Source organism: Peromyscus leucopus, chromosome 19 (genome assembly GCF_004664715.2).
Source record: "Peromyscus leucopus breed LL Stock chromosome 19, UCI_PerLeu_2.1, whole genome shotgun sequence".
NCBI lineage: Eukaryota > Metazoa > Chordata > Mammalia > Rodentia > Cricetidae > Peromyscus > Peromyscus leucopus.
The window spans coordinates 4,527,614-4,545,727 of NC_051079.1; the positions used below are offsets into that span (position 1 = coordinate 4,527,614).

Consider the following 18,114-nt stretch of genomic DNA (forward strand, 5'->3'; position numbering starts at 1 on the left):
TGAATCTTATGAATTTATTTTGTCATATAAATTTTCAACTTAATTATTAAATGTAACTAACTTAGAGGGAGCCTAACTAACCATTTATTTTATGCTCCTTGTGTATTAGGTCTACAAAACTTAGTATCGGTAACCTGAAATAAAAAAAAAGTAACTTTTTCCCAACCTTCTACTTATCCACCTAATATGAAAATTCCTATGGTATAAAAACAATGCCAAAGAAATATTTTAGAAATTGTTATTAGATACATTGCTATTTTCAGGACAGCCTATGTTGACAGAATTTTGGCTCTCAGACACCTGGAATAGACCTTTATATTAAAGATGAATGTTGAACAGTTAGAAACTTCAAACTTTTTAACTTATTTTAGCATTCTTACATCACCGCTAACTCCAAAGCACCCAAGCACATTTCAGGAAAACAATCAGCATATCTATGAACTAAGTTATCATGAATTTGATGTACCACAAATACATCTCACCGTTTCTGTTACTTGGAAGTACTATGTTGTTCATTCGTCTATGGTTGCCAAGCTCCTAGGAAGCCTCACACACTGGTGAGATGGGGGGATTTGTTCCAGGAAGGGAGAAGGCGCCATGAACGTGCACTGACGTCATCTAATGCATGTGTGCACACTTCCTACCGAGACCGGAAGAAGGCAGTGGAAGGCAGAAGATGAAGAACATGAATTCATGAGGAATTCGTCCACTAAAGGAAGACGATGACTTTGGAGGCGAAGCAGCGCTTGACAAACATCTTGACAATTCTAGTTAGAGGTGGCATCCCTGGGGTTTCCTAATGGGCTAGGAAGGGCAGGGAGGAACTCAGAAGGACTGCCAGTGTTTCCCTGAGTCAGTAGGCACAGGGCGTTTCCCTTCACTACCATCATGGATATCTGGGAGAAGAACGGTTTTAGGAGAGAGAATCAACACACATATCCGAAAGAGATACAGATGGGGAAGTCCACCTTGGTGTAGAGCACATAACTCAGAGAGAAGTGTCTAGGCAGGAGGAGGAGACAGATCTAAACATAAAGATAGTCTCTGCCATTTACGGCTGTAACTGAACACATCTTATTTTGTTTGATCTCAGAAGCTAAGCAGGGTAAGGCCTGGTTAGTATTTGGATGGGAGACAGTTACTGCCCCCCCCCCAGTAGGTCAGCTGCCTAAGTAAAGTAGACAGAAGTAAAACACAGGATCACAGGAAACCCCAGGTACCTCCTGGTCTAAACTAGGAACAGCAAAAGCCTCTCAAGGCAGCAATAGGAAAAAGGCCTGGGCAGAACCCACATAAAAAGCTTGTATGATAGTGTACACCAATAACCCAGTCTGGGGGCGGGTGGAGGTAGCTGGGTATCCAAACTAGCTGGCTTGACAGTCCAGCCAATTGGTGAGCACCAGGCCCAGACAGAGGTACCATCTCAAAAGATAAAAGAGAGAAATCACCTGGTGTCTACCCCTGCCCTTCACACATACATATAGTTGTATGCACACCTACATGCACATGTGGACACAAACACACACACATACACAATAAACAAACAAACTAATTAATGAATGACTACATAAATACCATCTTCACGGAGGTACAAGGTCCATGTAAAAGAATGCATTAATTTTACATCCAGCGAGTATAGACAAAAACATGCAGGCACATAATCAAAACTAAGATCGGACTGTAACACATTTCTGTCACTCCCCGGAGGTCCACCCTGCCCCCTGGAGGCAGAATTTGGAGAGTCACTGGTGTAATGTGGCAGTTGTTGCAACAGGAGTGATAGACTCTGCCATGAACGTGCACTGACGTCATTTAATGCATGTATGCACACTTCCTACTGAGACCCGAAGAAGGCAGTGGAAGACAGAAGATGAAGAACATGAATTCATGAGGAATTCGTCCACTAAAGGAAGATGATGACTTTGGATAGATAGGGGCCATGGGACAGCAGCATGCAAAGCCAGAGCAGCAATGCAAACCAAGTCTCAGGGCAGCCTCAAAGGAGCAGGCTATGGGGCCCTCACGGAGGTGAGAGGTGAGCCAGGAAGGGGGACAGGGCCTTCTGAGAAATGCACCAGCCATCTGTTGACATCTGTGACAAGTACTTAGTCACAATGATAACCAAAGCCAGAGAGAGCACAGAGAAGTCAGCTGCCCAGCAACGGATGCTCAGGACCGTCTGCAGTGAGGAGAACTGACTGAGGACAGAAAGAGCTCAGAAACATGCCAGCAGCTTGGGACAAATGCCTGGGCTTGGAACGGCACAAAGGAGAATCTTAGCCCGGTGTGATCACATGTCTGTAAATCCTGTGCTCAGAGCAGGGAAAGGAAGACCAGCAGCTCTAGGACAGGCTATGAGATCGTAAATGTGAGGCCAGTGTGAGACCTCATCTCAACAGAAACAAACCCCATGGTCCTGAGCCTGAATGGAGTTGGGGGAGTAGAGAGCTGAACTTTCTTGTCCGCCACTTACTAGCTCTGTGACCTTGGATTATTTCAATTTCTATGAGCCTGGTTGCTGGTCTCTAAAACACAGTGGCTGAATCAGAGGGTCTCCACTGTCCTTTCTGGTGAAAATGATGGCCCTTGCAAGAGTAATTTGAATGCACGGGTAGGACTAGTGTGAGTTGAAATGATCCATGGGAAGAACCTAGAAACCATCCTGAAAAACAAAACAAAAACCTAGGCAGAAGGATACCACAGATGCCATGTTCTCCCAACATCTATCAAAGACCTTTAAAGTCATGCAACAGTCTTCTAAGTTACTAATGGGCTTCTAGACCATCATCGGGGGACCCAGAGGAGCCGACATTCACACACACTGCAAACGTCAGGAACTCTGCCAGGCACCTCACATGGAGCTGAAGCTAGATGACCAGTGTGCCTCCTCTCTGATGGGTTCTCCCATCCCTGGACTTGTAGATAATAAGCAAATTACATCACAGTCAACCACTGAGGAGCATCAAGGATAAGGATTCTCTCAAATCTGTATTCCAAAGTCTCATAGAAACTTTTTATTAATAATCATGGGAGCAAACCACAAGAAAACAATTTTTTCATAAATCCAGAAGGGCACTGAGCAAGCGCAGAGGGGCTCAAACTCACCTCCCAATACCTGCACCAACATGACAGCGGCCCTTCTTGGAGTGTCACACATCTTGTCTTGCGTCCATTTGGGAGACTGTATGGTACCATATCTCTAGATTTATATGTAAATTTAAATCTGTTCAATTATGTAATCTAGCATCAATCAAATGATAGCCCCTATGTCTCTGACATATATGTACATGAATGTGAGTGCCACCAGTAGCCCTGTGTGATTAGAAGTCACAATTGAGAAAAATTTGAACTCTTGAAACAAAATCTGGGTGTCTTGGCTCTCTCATCTCTGGTCATCCTCCTCTCTCACTTGAAGCCTTGGTGAGAAGAGTGGGACCAGCAATCTTGCTGCTGAGGCCTTCCCAAAACCCAGCATCCAAGGCAACCGTCATGGAACTCATATTTCATTTGTGATAAAAATTCATTCCCAAATGACACACCTTTTGGCTTTTATAGTAAGTTCTCTTTTAACTGATGTGCCAAAAAAAAATTCACACATCACTTATGATGGGAAATCACAAATTTAACATGACTAACCAAGAATGTAAACAAATAAATACTTGTTACATAGTATCATTTCTTCCCACTAACATTATATTTATAGGATTCTTTAAGTAGAAATTTTTATGTATGTTTAGGCAATTGTTCTCTAAATCTAAATAATTGTATATTCTGAATTTGAGAGAGCATATTCCATACAACTTGATAATTGAAACAGAATAATGAATTTTAAAATGGCAATAGTAATGATGATGAACATACTGGAAATAAAAACTGCTCAGCTGATTATGAAAAAAGGAAATGTTTACAAACCAAATCCTAATATCTGGTCAATTATGGCCATCTCTGCAAGCCTTTTAAGATAAAGTTTAGAGGAAGATAACGTATTGCATGAAAGTTGCTTTGACCATTGATAGCTAAGTACTTAAAAAATCATTGTAGATGTAAGTATTTTTAAAATATTTTAATGATTTATGAAAGTGTAGATTATAAATGATCTTTCTAGCTATCATTACTAGTTCAGGACTAATTAAAAGACAGACCATGATTTAAGTATAAGTTTTCTGGTTGAGGAATTAACTCAAGTATAGAGTGCTAGTCTATGAAGAACAAGGCATGGAAAAAAAACCCATGGAGGCCAAGTATGATTTTCCAGACAAGTAATTCTAGCTGAATTAATATGTACATATTCTTTATAAGGCTGCTTTCATTTTTTGGCATTTCATTTCAAGTAGAACAATAGTGTGATTTATAAGTATCAGAAAGTATTAACCTTGAACACATAAGAAAAAGCAGACATGGACGGCCATTTCCAGAAGCAACCTACTAAGAAGCCAACAGTCCATTCTTGATTGTTAACACAGAAAAGCACAATTACACACACACACACTAATGCAGTCATTCTAAGCCATCTTTACATGCTGCTTAAGTTAACCACGGATATTCAAAATCCTGCAAAAAGAGATGAGCAATTCTCCGCATAAATGTTTTATGAACGCTTATTCTACAACTTTAAAAAAAATCTTAAGTTTGCATGTGTGGTGTACTCAGAGTATGTGCAAGCACCTGTGCATGGTTGGGTGGCGGTCAGCGGCTGACCCTGGGCGCGCTCCGACATCTCTCACCACCTTATACTGCGGGACAGGGACTCTCACTGGAGCTCACTGCCCCAGCTAGACGCGCTGGCTAAGAAGCCCGGGACCCTTCGATCACCACCTCCCCAGCATGGTTGCACCTGATTTTTATGGGGTTCTGAGGATCCCAACTCAGGTAGTCTCGCTTGCTCAGCAAGCACATTACTCACACACTGCAGCCCCGTGTTCTAAAACATTTTAAAACAAAACATTTTAAGGACAGTCTAGAAATTTGAATATGGCCCTTCTGACGTAAAGATTCTAGATTTATCTAATTTCTGCTAATGTAGTTAACTCTATTGCCTTAGCCAATAATATAGCTAAAAATGGAATATCCTTGTCTAAGGAGATGTCAAAATCTATCCGCAGTGTACTCTCAGGTGGCCCAGGCTGATTTTTAAAATGGTTGAGGGAAGAGAGAAACAGGGAAGAAACGTGACGGGAAAGAAGAGGGAGGGCCAGTGCTCTAATCTCGGAAACTGCACGAGCACACAAACAGACACATTCATTACGCTGTCTCTTTAATGTTCATACAGACGTCAACATTTTTGAAATAAAGTTTTTGGGGAACAACCCCACAGTGTCATATGATTAAGTACCACTTGTTTCAGGGACTGCTGGATTGGATGTGCCACTGAAGCCAGGAACCGCTATCCACACTACGTTCTCCCAGCTGCCTCCATCAGTTTGAAAGGATTTCATTTATTTAAATGAGAGGGAGAACAGCTTCAAAGTTTGGGAGTCTGCCTGTCACACAGATGCCACACTGGGTGAGGATGGGCTCTGTGTTGCCTGCTCCATTCTCTCCTACCGGCTGCCTGATGGCTATCTGTGGGGAGACACCAGGAGCCTTCCGAGAGAGCTGGAGTGCAAAGACAAGATAAGAACCGTACAGGAACCCCACGTGGAAGGGACAAGGATCTCCCTGGGGTTTTCATTTGGATGGATCTCCAGATAGGAGCAGGTTGGGAAGTGGGGGTGATAAAGGCGACATTCCACAGAGCCCTTCTCTGTTCAGCTTGGAGGAATGATAGTTTATAAAACCACAACTGCATTGTTAAAGAATGTGTTTTTCGTACTCGCTGTACCAAAGGAAAGCTAGAGATGCAGTACCCTGAAACTGGGGTAGGGGGGATAAATGTTAATTTTGGACCACAGAGAGTGATGCTCAGGGATGGTGTCTTTATGCAGATAAATGTGGGCACTTTGAAAAACTCCTGTTGTGAGAAAGTGTTTTCCCCACTATCCAGAAGACAAAGAAAAGCAGTGAATGTTGACAATACTGTATTAGAAAGACACCCCACCTAATCTGTTACCCGCCAATCATATATTCCTTTTAATTGACTCCAGGCCAGCATAGTGGCTCCCACTGTCTTACTCATGTGTCATTATCTCCTTGCCATATACACAAGTCATTGCTGGGGATTTCACTGTGCGGCGAGGCTACGCTGAGATTCCAGATCTCAGTGGGGTTGGCATGAGAACGAGTCTCTTCAGTCACTGGGAAGACAGTGTCCTAGGGGGACTGGAATTAGTCCTATTTTGCACCATTCAAGCCAAAATGCTACTTATCAGGAACCACGTAATTGCTAGCTAATGGCTATAGGGAGAAAAACATTGCATTTCCAACTACACATCTCTTGGCATACGTGACAACAGCAGATACAACCATGGAAAGCTCGACTATAGAGTGGGGGAGCTTTTGAAGGAGGGGAAAGAGCAAATGTGAGAAAGGCAAGTTACCTCGTCTGACTGGGAGGGACTGATTCTGGGCATGGGCGACACTTGGGGCGTTTTCAACTGTGTGCTGCTGCCGTCTGGCAGGAGTTCCCGGTGCACCGTCTGGATGTGGTTCTGGAGTTCGCTTTCAGACTCGAACTTGACGTTGCAGCTTGAACAGCGCGTCTTCAGTCCCCCTGCCTTGCCTTTACCCTCCATGGCACTCAGCGTCTCATTCTGGCCCAAGCCAGGTCTGCTGGCGCCAGGAGGGAGACTGAGGCCCGGGCTACTGCTCTTACTGAGATTCACACAGCCGGCACACAAACCATATGGCAGGCCATTGATGTCAAGTTTCACCAGATCTTGCTTGGAACGGAACTCTTTGAGGCAAGACGCGCACTTGTACAGTTTCTGAACGTGCTGGCCACGCCCAGTGGTCTGCACGGTGGACCCGTTCCCTGTCTTCTGCATGTGGAAGGTCCCGTGGATTTTGAGTTCCAAGGTGGAGGTGACAGTCTGCATGCACACCACACAGCGAAACCCAGTCAGGGAATTCCTCAGGTCAGGGTGCATCTGGCAGTGCTCCAGAAACTCCTCTTCGCTCTGTAGAGGCATCTTGCAAATGCGGCAGTTTCCAGTATCCAGGCTCTTGCTGTGCGTGACTTTGTGTTCAGTGAGAGTCAAGAGGGAAGGGAAGCGCTCTCCACAGATGGGGCACATGTAGTGTTTGACGGGCCGAGGTGGGTCTGCATGTGTTCGCGGAGCCCGTTCTCGGAGAAGAAGGTTCTCGAGCAAACGTTGCACTTGTAATTCCCTTTAATGAGCTCTGCTTTCTTCTTCACGATGGCGCTCTCTCCGGGCCTGATGTTGTGATCCCGGAGCTGGTGGTTCTGCAGCAGAGTCTCCATGGTGTAGGCCGCCCCACAGATGTCGCAGCCGTACATGGGTTCAGAGCTGTCCACGTCCTCCTCGCTCCCGTCGTGACTGTTATGGGACTCCTGGCTGTTGGTGAGCAAGGTCTGCAGCTCTGCCTCCTCCTTCTGCACTTGCTCCGAGGCCCCGTTGGTGCCGCAGTTGGGGGTCTTGGTCTCGAACACACAGTGCTTCTCCCGCAGGTGCTTCTCCAGCAGGATGACGGCGTGGAAGGCCTTGCTGCAGAACCTGCAGTTGTACTTCTTGCTGTGCGTGGTGATGTGGCACTGCAGCTCCACCTCCGTGCCGAAGGACTCCCCGCAGAAGATGCACTTGTGCACCTTACCTTGGTTCTCCAGGTGGTTGTGCTTCACGTGCAGCTGCAGGTCGGTCTCGTTGCGGAAGTCCCAGTTGCAGGACGTGCAGCGGTAGACCTTCTTCTCGTTGCTGTGCTTCACGGCCAAGTGCAGCTGGATGGAGACCTTGGAGTCGAACACCTCCTGGCAGAGCGTGCACCGGAAGAAGACGAAGGTGTGCATGTCCAGCAGGTGCTTCTGGAGGTCGTCCACCGAGGTGAACTGCTTGTCACAGCTCTCACAGATGTAGTAGGTTGAGGTGATCATGAAGTGGATGGTCACATGCTTTAGCAAGGACTCCTGGTTGGGGAATTCTTTGTTACACTGAGGGCAGGTCAGTTTCGGCAGCACGGTGTCCAGATGGGTTTTGAGGTGAGTCTGAAAACTGTCTAGGGATGTGTACTTAGCACCACACTGATTACAGATATATTCTCCGGCAGAACGGGCAGGGCCACCTCCCACTGCCTGCATCATCTTAAGAGATGTCTGCTCTATGGCCACAGGAGACAAGGGGCTCAAGGCCCGGGATTTCTTCCCATTGTGAATATAATTCAGGGCCAAGGGAATGTTTTTATGATTCTCTTTAATATGCTTATTCAGTTTAAGAACACTGTTGAATATTGGCGAGTTCGTACAATAGGAACAGGAATAGACTTCCACTACGGGTTCTTTTGGAGTCCCAAGCACAGGAGACCCAAACCGGGAGCCACTGAGGTCACAGTGGACCTGTCTTATATGCTCTTCGAGAGAAGAGTCAGTGAGAAACCCCATGTAACAATGGGGACAGAAGAACGCATTGCTGTCCTTGGCGGCAGGGTTGGCAAACCCGTGGGAGCAGCGGATGTGCTCTTGAAGGGTGTTGAGGTCATTGACGACTTCAGAGCAGAAGTTGCACTGGTAAACGATGGCAGGCATGGCCGAGACCATCAGGCCCGGGTCCTGAGCTTCGTGCACTTGTTTAAGGTGTTCGTTTAGGTTATAGAGTGAGGGCAAGACCTCCAGGCAATACTGACAGATATGGGCCTGCTCCGGCTTATCTAAATGCATAGTTTTCAAGTGGATCTGCAGAACCGCGAGACTCGAAAATAACTGCTTGTTGCAGTAAATACAGCTGTAGGTAACTTTCGCTTGTTTGCTAGAGGGGCCCGTCATGTCCGCGGTCTGTTGCGCGGCTCGCTTCCTCCCTCGGCTCTTTGGAATTGGTGGGGCGGCCTCCACCATGGTTGAGCTGTCCACCGAGAGGTTGGAATCTGGAGTCGTGCTGGACACAGAGGTGTACCCCACGGTGACCAGGGAAGGGCTGTTGCTGTGATTGCAGGACTCTGGTTGCTGGTGACTGTCCATGTGGCTGTACAGCTCCTCAACAGTGAGGAAGCTCTCTGAGCAGATGCTGCAGGAGTTCTTCTTTTCGCCTCCATGCACCTGCTCTATGTGGTTCATGAGGGAGGTCTCCTCCACGAACAGCTCGTGGCAGTACATGCACTGGAGGGCTGCTCGGTCCTCATTTGGGGAGCACTCGGGGTGGCACTCTGCAATGTGCTTCTGGAGGTCCTCTGGGAAGTCAAAGCCTTCCTCGCACTGGCTGCACTTCTGAGTGTCCTTCATCTTCCAGTCCTCCATCCTGGAGCCAGACTGGGAGCCGTCCTTGTTCCGCTCATGAACCTGCATGTGTCCGTGCAAGGAACTGGAGGACAGGAACCCGCGGCGACAAATGGCACATTTATATGGCTTGTTGGACGTGTGAGTCTTTAAGTGGATCTTCAGATGATCGCTTCGGGAGAACGCCGCGTCACATTCGCTGCAGTGGTACTTCTTGTCCCCCGTGTGGAGCTTTATGTGGCGGTCGCGGCTGCGCTTGTGTTTGAACAGCCGACTGCAGTAGGTGCACTTGAAGGGCAGCTTGTCGCTGTGGCTCTGCTCATGGTGCTTTAGGTAGCTGAGGCGGCTAAATGACTTGTCACAGAACTGGCACGGGTACGGCAGTCCAGGGCCACCTTCTTCCTCGCCAAAATCACAGCCTTCTCCATGGCTGGGGGAAGTCTGGTCCTTACTGGAAGGTGAGGAGGCTGGCCAAGAGCAGGTGGGGTCGTCCTCAACGTCAACTCCATCTGCAAAGAGAGGCGACAGGACTTATCACTACACACGCTGAGAACTCAAGAGGGAGTCGCTCGGTACCGTTTCCGCGAACACATACTCGGGCCATCTTGAACCTTTCTGCGGGGAAGAAGAGCGAGCACTTGGGTGAGACATTTTCGAATCTGAGCCCAAGCTTTTATTCTTCATTTACTTTTTTCTGGTTTGTAAAATATAAAAAGATATTAAATAGTTCTATGTCTAAATTACCCCGTTATTACTTTTATCATTTTTCCTTAGAAGTGAGGCATATATTACACATTGACAATTTTATTAAAATGCAGATTTTAATATATTTAATGTTTCTTTTGTATTCACTCTAAAATGATTTGCATATTCTGTGAGCATGTGAAGAAGCAAATGAAAAGAGGAAATATTACAGGAGTGATTTAAAATTAATGCAGTCAACCCAGATGTCTAATATTTAATAAAAAATTCCCTCTGCATTTTGCTTGTTTTTCTATAAAAAGGCAATTCTGAAGACCAAAAGTCTTTTATGGGGTTCTTATTGATATAGACCTTATTGCTTTCAGCAAAAAAATATTAAAAAGTAAGCACATGAAAGGAGACAGAAAACACAATAATAATTATGTCCTGTGTAATGAAAGACAACCAGGTTTTCTTCAATAACTGAAAGACTCAGAAACCATAGGCCCAAAAATGGATTATTAAATGTTAGAAGGCACTGCGAGATATTACATACAGCTGGGATCAGCCAGGATCAAGAAAAAAATGGAGAGTTTCAGTCGGACCAGATTGCAATCGTGTGTTTTGTTGGGAAAGTTCAAGAGGTGGGCTACCATTTCTTCCTTCTGCAAAAAGCATCAGCGGCCTGGACTTCCTTAGCTAAACAGGACCCGCACTTTGAGGTGAGCTGAGACAAAGCAACTTGTGAAAAACTGGAAACAGGAAAAGTGATAAATGATTATGGTAAACGCTGAGAGATTTATGTGTAACCCAGAGCAGACAAACAAGGCTGCCAGCAGATCAAGCTTAGCACAGTATGCGTGAAGGAAGTCAACCTTAGATTTACATTAGGTGGTGTTTTTGGTTACATGGTGTTCCCCGTTTTTTTTCTGCTATTTCCCTAACATCCAAGTAAAAAAACGCAGCCTTCTCAAAACAGGCTGTAAAAGCTGTTTTGCTTTTTACGATAATTTCTAACTTAAGGTCAGAAAAAGTTTTAAAAGTGTTGAAAATCCAAAAGACAATATGTTCCAAAGTTCAGAAAATGAAAGGGCTGGGAGAGAGGCATGGCAGCATTTGTTAGAAATATAGATAGGTCCTGAAAGTCGTCGTCGGTGAGAACAGAATCCAGGAAGCTCAACGCCTCGGCACTAAGGCTCACACACGAGCGACATGAAGAACACAAAAGCAGAAACGGGCAGGCTTTATGGAATGGATTCCGTGTCTGCTTTCTTTAAGGTAACAAGATTTTACTAGATTGTCAGCCTCCTTCTTATCCACAGGAAACAGATGAGGATCGTTCCTTTCCTGCATGGAGAAACTGATGACAAGGCCATCTTACTATCGATGCCAGATGGCAACACTCTCACCCTGAGAAAACAACCAAACACCATTCCTGGATGCCTGCCCACTGCAACAAAGCAAGTTGAAAACCTCATGATTTGGTCTTCTCGTTTATATGACTCCACAGCCCCTCACGCTTCCAGATTAGGACAGGGTTTCAGAGGCAGGTAAGAGTTATAGGGACACATGAAACACGCAGAGAAACTCAACGCGGGATGTAATACATGTGGAAGCAATTATCAAAAACTAAACCAAAAGCAAACAAACAAACAAAAAATCAAAAGAACAACAGCAGAAACAACAGAACAAAGATTTAGTTTTCCCTTTAAGATACATACACTTGGTATCCTCGAAATAACCCAAAATTTCTACAGATTCTTTCCATTGAAAACATAAATAAATTTACTCTGCAATCTGGGTTAAAAATCCTGCCATGCTTCACATTTGTCTTTTACATTTAAATCCTGCTGCTTTATTTTAAAATATTTTCAAACACATCATCTCATTTGCACATTTGGAGAAAACAGTGAATAAGCCTTCGCTGTGCTTCCAGACTGCTATGAAAGGAACTAGTAAGCCTGAAATTCTAGCAAGCCAATTTATCATTAAATCCTAGACTATGAGTGGGTGTGATGTATCATTATTACAGATGTGTGAATAATCATGGGGCAACGGGCCACTGTAAAATCAAGTGTGCAGTTCCTGACACCAGGTGTGTGTAAAGAATTGCGGGGAGCAATGAGCCACTATCACGAAGACAGAAAAAGGAGTATAATCCTTAACACCATGTTTAAATCAGGTTCTTGTCTGGGTCCATGCTTGACTCCACCTCTTATGTAAGTGTTCTTCCAAGCTTAAAATGTCATTAACATGTTGAGGAGATAAACTTAGGATCAAGTATTTGACTGGAATTCCAAGTGCTGGAAAGCTTTTCTGCCATGCCTCACCCCTGCCTCTTGACCCTGTAGCCAAAGGTGACAATCACCCACAAAATCCATACATCTCAGGACAGGGGAGTGGACTGAGCAGGGGGAAACTTGGAGGTGAAAGTATTACTTTTAGAGAGAGGAAATAAATATGAGAATAGAGGCAGAGAGGAAATAAATATGAGAATAGAGGCTGCTTCCAAAAGGTTGATTTCTGCTTTAACGTCACGATGGCAGAAAGTCCACTGGCCAGTAATAGAAACACGCAGTTAAAGAAGCTAGAAACTAGCCAGGTGGTGGTGGTGGCGGCGGTGGCGGCGGCGGCGGCGGCGGCGGCAGCGGCGGCGCACGCCTTTAATCCCAGCACTAGGGAGGCAGAGGCAGGTGGATCTCTGTGAGTTCGAGGCCAGCCTGGACTACCAAGTGAGTTCCAGGAAAAGGCGCAAAGCTACATAGAGAAACCCTGTCTCGAAAAAACCAAAAAAAAAAAAAAAAAAAAAAAAAAAAAAAAAAAGATGCTAGAAACTAAGCCCACAGGGCCTGGTCCATGTCCCAGTGGTGTCCTGGCTTCTCAAGACTGTGTCTGCTATTCTATCTCTGAGGTGTATCTGATTCTTCCAGAACTGCCTATCCCTGGTACTTAACCCGTGCAAAGGAATGCTTCCATTGCCAGTAAAGAATTGCGAGTTCATTTTCTGACACATGGAAAAATCTATGGTGGTTTCTTTCAAACTCCAGATTCAGAATCAACTTGAACTTTCTCCAGTCTGTCGCCGACTGTCGTTCTGTGTTCTGGCAATTGGCAGGCATTTCAATACGAGGTGCTTCGACGTCCATGTTAAATTTCAGATCTTGGAATCAGTCGCTTCACACTCCTTGACTCTTAGAGAGCGAGGGCAAGATCTTCTAGAGAGGGAAGAAAGTTTGCTGGGAGCCCGCTCTGTGGCCTGGAAGGCTGTTTAAAGATGCAAATGTGTGTGCATGGTTAGTGCAGACGTTCGCCTGCAGCGGCTGCACTTGTTGAGCGCCACCATTTCCATACAGCACATTAAAACAAGTGTGTGAACACTCCGAGATGAAAGACTGCGGCACTCCTGAGACCTTCCGTGGAAAGTAGAGCCGCCTGACTTTTCTCCAAGCAGACAGGAATGCCCATGATTCAGCAGCCTGAGTAAATAAAAGAGGTCCTTATTTCCTAATTTTGCTGGCTGGCCACACTGCAGTGGCCTCTGAGCAGCTGCCAAAGGGGATGTGGGGCCGGAGCTACACCCAGCCGCTGAAGGCCTGTCTTTGTTAGCCGGCCAGGCTTTCCCGACCATCTTCTGGCATCGAAACGGCCATATCCTGCAAGGAAGACCTCCACCTCAGGCTCAATGACTCTCCAGGCCGCCTGAGAGGACAGAATACCAGATTCTGCCGGGTCTGCGTTGAGGGTGGACAGCTGGAAACTCAGTTAGCAGCAGAGCAGCACCTGTTCTGTCATATTATGGGCAAAAGTGCTCACCAACAGAACAGCGAAGTCAAGCTCCGACCTACAGCACCGCGAAAAGGACCAGAGCACAAAGTATCTTTGTGATGTGGGCCTTCAACCCTCACACAGCAGCCTGGAAGAGGCAAGCGAAGACGGAGGTGATTTTATCCCGGCCACTGCAGACGGAGCCACAGGCACGCTTGGCAGGGCCACCCTGTCATCCGAAGGAGCAAGATAGTCTAAGTTTATAGCCTGCCATTGTGGAAGAGAAGCAGTGAGGTTTCCAGATACAGCTCGCCTTCCAAGTCTAGTAAACACAGCCAGAAATAAAAATAATGGGCCAAAAGGAAGAGGATGGGGATCAGTTCAGGAGAGTCAGGAGTGTGGGCCAGTCTTGTTTCATATCATTAAGCAGGTCTTGGTGTAAGATCCATGCTTCTGGGGCCAGGAGCCAAACCTGTCGGGTCAACTCCAGGGTTGTAGACAATTTGGAATTTTTTAGAAGAAATTAAAGTTACAAAATGTATCGGATCACACTCGATGTTAAAGAAATTAGGGAGCTAGATAGATGCCTCAGTGAGTGCAGCATCTGCAACCCCAGCCTGAGGGTCTGAATTCACTCCCCAGCACCACACTGCTAACAAATGGATAAATAAAAAGATGGCTATGGTTGTGTACACATGTAATCCCAGTGATGGGAGGTGGAGGCAGAGGGATCCCGGAGCTTGCAGACCAGCAGGCTGAACCAAATCCATGCACTCCAGGTCCAGTGAAAGACTGGTTGTACTTCACCAAATGAGGTAGATGGCAACTGAGGAAGAGTCGAAGTCAACCCCTGACCTCCACACGTGTGCGTACTCACCCACCCACGCACATTAAAGAAATGACACACATCTAAGAAATTCTATAAATTAGGGCAGGCAACTAACTTGTGTGACAACCAGCTCTTCCCAGGACCAGGTTAGTGAGAAGCCAGCTGCCCAATCTCTCTCTAATACCAAGGTCCTTCAGATTAAGCAGAGTCCCCTTGGGACATCTCATCATGGTCTGGGTACCATGGGTGTGCAAGTGTCATAAAACCAGGTTTCCTTAACACAGAAGAGCTTTACAGAAAAGTTAGTCTTCAAGTGTGAGGAAGTGAAGGATTATTGACAGGCCGGGTTCTTCTCTGTGCCAGGTGCCATGACTCAGAAGAGCGGAGAGTCAGGAGTCTGGCGTTTTATTTTGAGCTTCATAACGGACTTGGAGAGTGACCTGGCCAAGTCATTTAATCTGCCCCTACCTAAGTATTTCACCTGCAATATGAAGATAATAATTCTCACTACTTACCCTCCAGGGTGTTACAAAGATTAGTGACTGTTTCTAGAGCACCTTGTCGCTGCTGGAAGAAAAGCTGCGCACGTAAACAGAGAGACTGAGAAGGGTGGCATGTGCTCCTTCCCTTCCAAATGTCCACATATTTATATAAACACAGTTTCCTATTTTCTTTTCTTTAATAGAACCCCTGGAATACAAGTTCTAAAGGGTGGCCCGGCAGAAATCTATAGTGCCTGAAGCATTCACAGTAGTGTATACAGCCAGCAAGAAAACAAAACATGAATAGTTGGCAATATCTAAAAATTAATGGAGCATAAATCCATGCTTTATTCCAAGCATTAAATTATCATACACAGGATATAATCTTGGGTCTTTAAAGATAGGTAACCTTGGAACAAGTATGTTACTATGTAATTCTGAAGCTGAGGATATAATTTTGAAATTACCTCCCTTCCCTTTCAAGCAAGAGCAATCCAGCCATGGCATTATTTAACATCATAATAAGTTAATTGAACAGATTCCTTTTGTAAGTATTGAGCAATAGGTTAAAATGTAAGACCAAAGCGGATTTCTGGGTTTGTCCTGCTTTCTTTCTACATTTGATTCGTTATGTCTGCCAGCTGTCTACTTCAGTGGGCTTGAACTTACCCCATTCATTAGCTCCCAGAATCACCTTACCACGAGCTGGGACTCCCGAGGGAAACAGACAGGTGCACAAGAATGCCAATGGCTGAGGCACCACTGAAACGGCACAGCAATTTGAGCTGTGTGTTTAACAGGCAGGTGACAAGGGTGCTGGCATATCTTCCCATGCCACCACGCTAACAAATTTACATAATTTTTAAAGCCACCAAGACAAATTATGCAATGCATTTTTACAGCAATGATTGAAATTCTCCAAGGATGAGGTCATTCTAAATAAATTATTTTGCATTCTCAAATAACAACTTCCTTTCATTCTTGACTGGAATGTCCAAAGCTATGAAAAAAACTGCAGCTTTAATAATATTTAATGTGTGTGTATGTGTGTGTGTGTGTGTGTGTGTTTGCTTTGTCTTTTTTTTTTAAATCAACAGCTCCACACTAAAATGACTCCTATACCATATAATGTATTTAACTGACTGAAAATGAATACTCTTTACAGGGTGTTCAAAAGAGAAATGTGAGCTTTAAAATTATTTATTATTCACAGGTGCCTTAAAAGTCTGTAATATCCAAATGGTTCTGGAAGGACCACTTAAATGCCTGAACAGTCAGGCTGCAGGGAAGGGTGGTCACCCACTTATGTCAGGAGGGGCGGGGGCGGGGACTGTTGCAGATTTTAGCATAGTCTTAAGACGGATTCCAGATATGAGAACTCGGGGGTTATTCTTTTTCCTTTTTAGTTTTATTACACCCTAATAAAAAAAAAAGTGACTCATTTTCCCCTACCAGTCCTTTAGCGCTCCAATGGCCGAGTGCAGGAGATAAGAAGTTACGGGATCTTCGCTTTCTTGCGCGATCCTGGACCTTCACAGCCTCAGCGTTTGGAAGGCAATTTGCATCGTAGTGTGCGGCAAGGACCACAAATGCTTTGCTTGCCGTTGCTTAAAGTTCATCTGAACAGACGGCGCTTGATGAATTCCATCTTCCCGGGCCAAATTAAACAGCGAACAGTGCATTCTTAAGTAGTTCACACTCAGACTCCACCTCTCAAACGAGGAAAAAGCTGACACAAAACCAGTTCAAGAAAAGTCCTCGTCTCATGGAAACCAAGGCGGGTGCTGCTGAAGCCAGACAGAAGGAAAAGTAGTTTCCAATTATGCCAGTTTGGGAAGGAGAGAGACTGAGAACTGTTTTGCTTTTCCTATCTTTTGGCTCCCTTAAAACTATATGTCACTAATGATAAGCACCAACGTCTTGGCGTTCAGTAATAGGCAGCCGTGTGTAGCACATCTGTTCGGAGTACTGGGAGTGAGCGCATTCCTTAAGCTGTTTAACATGTTTATCTTCGCTCTGATAATGACAGGCATCACAGAGTATTTCTCCCTAGTCTCCATTCTTTTTCTGTTACTCTTTGTGGTGTGTGTGTGTGTGTGTGTGTGTGTGTGTGATCACACGTGCGGTTGTACACATGTGTTTGTGCATGTGGAAGCCAAAGGTCAAACTTGGGTGGCCTTCCCTGGACAACATCCGCTTTGTTCCCCTTTTTAAACTTTTGAGACAGGGTCTCCCACTGGCCTGGAACTGGCAGATTCAACTTAGCTGCCTGGACCCAGGGATCCGCCCACCTCTGACCCCTGGGTTTTAGGATTGTAAGTGCATACCACCGGGCCCAGATTCTGAGAATCAGACTCAGACCTGGTACTTGCTTGACAAGCAAGTGCTCTACCTACTGAGCTGCCAGCCTGTCCTCTTCTGTGAACTACAAGACATTTATTAGTTACTACATATTCTTATGTTTACATATGGCCCTTTAGCATGAATAATTCCTCAAAACAGCTACTTGTTGTTGTTCATTCATTTGTTTAATTAAAACGCATTAAACACCATGCATGGGTGTTTGGGTTTGATACCCAGTATAATACCAGCAAAGTATAAATATATAAATACTACCTCACTGGTAGTCGTCTAAGAAACAAATATGACATCTAAGCTAAGACACAAAACTGAGCAGTATGAATACTACTAGGAACGCGAGTGTGGTCTTTAAGTTGTAAGTGATAACGTGAAAAGAGGAGAAAGGAGTGAGAAGTCACGGTTGACGTGTCGCTTTTCTCGTGTTGAGAGTTCAATCATTTTAAGTGGCTTAAATGTCTAAATGACACAAAAGTTTAAAAAAAATGAGTAAAAATTCTCAAATAAAACCTCTGAATGTGACTTACAGACTTCTTGAAAACCAAAGTGCTCTATGCTAGTGGACTTCACAATGTGCACACCAGCAAGGTGTGATTAATTCATACTGTAACACAACTGTGGACACCGGCAAGGTGTGATTGAGTCATACTGTAACACAACTGTGGACACCGGCAAGGTGT

General features: G+C 45.2%; 1 protein-coding gene across 1 annotated transcript in view; it reads right to left on the minus strand.

Moving 5' to 3' along the window:
• Positions 1–18,114, minus strand: part of Znf521 (zinc finger protein 521) — a 288,531-nt gene that overhangs the window by 154,006 nt on the left and 116,411 nt on the right. Inside the window, 2 exon segments of the mRNA XM_028876663.2 lie at positions 6,477–7,183; positions 7,186–9,828. Of these exon segments, the coding sequence (XP_028732496.1) occupies positions 6,477–7,183; positions 7,186–9,388 (2,910 nt within the window). The 5' untranslated portion in view covers positions 9,389–9,828.